At 41.1% G+C, this 2086-nt stretch overlaps 1 protein-coding gene across 1 annotated transcript; it reads left to right on the top strand.

Moving 5' to 3' along the window:
• Window positions 1-423: 423 nt before the first annotated feature.
• LOC142162937 (uncharacterized) lies at window positions 424-1020 on the top strand. Its single transcript, XM_075220155.1, has one exon. It carries the CDS (start codon window positions 424-426, stop codon window positions 1018-1020), a length of 597 nt encoding a protein of 198 aa, XP_075076256.1.
• Window positions 1021-2086: the final 1066 nt, after the last annotated feature.

Here is a 2086-nt window from a genome sequence, read left to right as displayed (position 1 = left end):
CCAGTCAACAGATAGATGCGTTACTGATAGAAAGTTTGATCGTTGTCAGAACAATAAATCATTGCATGACAAGTAAGCGTCAGGTACGCGGGATCCTTCCTACCCAGGATATCATAACACAATTTCAATCTCAGCGTAGTAGAGTTGGTATCAGCTCTGAGGAATATCAAAGAAGCACGGTTTTTGCAGTTGATAAGATCTGATCCCAGCTAGAGGGATCCCAACTTGTGATGTGAATACAACAAAATGAATGGACACCGGACTGGGGACTGCCGACATCTCTGGGAAGAAGTGGCGACATTGTTGAAGAATGGTAATCTTAGATAATTCTTGAGTGACCGGGCTAAGAAAAACTATGGTCGCAACCAGGACTACGCAGAACCCTCGAAAGCAGGGGAAGATCCCCTGCTCCCGATGATCAACATGATCTTCGAGGGGAACGAGATCAACAGGGTCACCTTTTCGGCAGCAACAAAGACGAATGTTTTTATAACCCATAGCAAAGGACTCCGGGAACTTGATAAAGACAATATCACATTCACAAAGGAGGATGAAAATGGATTGTTGCTATTGTACAACGGTGCATTGGTAATTTCTTTAAATGTTCTAGACTCTAAAATTGAACGTGTTCTAGTGGATCCAGGAAGATTGACCTATATCATACAATGGAGAGTCTTGAAGCATGCTATACTCATCAGAAGCATTGTTTCAGCCACAAAACTCCTTGCCATATTCAACCTCGTGAGCATGACAACCCTATGGGAGATTGTTTTTCCCACAAACGCCAAAAGAGTGATGAAAACAACTCTTTTTGAAGTGGTAGATTGTGATATGGAATATAATATTATTCTGGGAAGACCATGGTTGCACGAGATGATAGTTGTACCATCAACGTTTCATCAGTTGCTGAAATATTCAGCACCCGAAGGAGTTAAACAGATAAGGGACGACCAACCTGCAACAAAGGAGATGAAAGCCATTTTGGTCTCCAGTAGCAAAGAGAAGGAGCACGCGACATAGAAACTATAGGAACCAGTGCCCGCTCCCAAATCGGATGGTAGAAGCATCAGAATCCTATCAGGTGCCAAGGTATTTCCACGTACCATAAGAGACTGATTCAACAAAACCCATGGCATCAGAGCTCGACCAAGTTGCATTGTTGAAGAGTTCTTAGAAAGGAAACCACTTGGAGACAGGATTGCACCCCGAGCTCAGCTCTGGCGTTATTGAGTTTCTTAAATCTAATACTGATTGTTTTGCATGGTCGCAAGGTGATATGATAGGTATCCCGTCGGAGGTAGCCATACACAAGTTAAGTTTGGATCCCAAGTACCTCGGGTAAGACAAAAGAAATGCCCCATTGCTGAAGCCAGGAATAAATTTGTCATAGAAGAGGTAAATCACTTACTTGATATTGGTTCAATCCGGGAGGTAAATTATCTAAACTGTCTAGCTAATGTAGTTGTAATTCCTAAGAAGAACAATAAATTTTGCATGTGTGTAGATTATAGGGATTTTAATAAGGCATATCTGAAAGACTCGTTCCCACTATCAAACATCAATCAAATTATCGATGTGGCGGTCGAGCACGAGTTAATGAGTTTCCTAGATGTTTATTCGGGGTAAAACCAAATTAATATGAACCCGAAACATGAGGAAAAAACTTTGTTCATAACGAATTTTGGAACATATTGCTATATTGATTCCCTTCAGGTTGTAGAACGCCGAAGCCACTTATCAACATCTCGTAAAAAAGATGTTTGAGGAACAAATTGGAAAAACTATACAAGTTTATATAGAAGATATGCTCGTTAAGTCATTGAATGTATGCGATCGCCTTAAGCATCTACAAGAAGCTTTTGACATCCTAAGGAAGCATAACATGAAGCTTAACCTTGAGAAATGCGTGTTCGGGGTGAGTTCTGGCAAGTTTCTAGGATTTTGGGTATCACAAAAGAGGATTAAGGTAAACCACGATAAGATCAAGTCCATCAATGACAACTCGGACCAGTTGTCACGAGTGAAAGAAGCCCAAAGTCTCATAGGGAGATTGGAAGCTTTGAGTAGGTTCTTTCTCGATCATAAG

Source organism: Nicotiana tabacum, chromosome 1 (genome assembly GCF_000715075.1).
Source record: "Nicotiana tabacum cultivar K326 chromosome 1, ASM71507v2, whole genome shotgun sequence".
Lineage (NCBI taxonomy): Eukaryota > Viridiplantae > Streptophyta > Magnoliopsida > Solanales > Solanaceae > Nicotiana > Nicotiana tabacum.
Note: the sequence above shows the minus strand (reverse complement) of the source record. Positions and strands in the feature narration are given on the sequence as shown.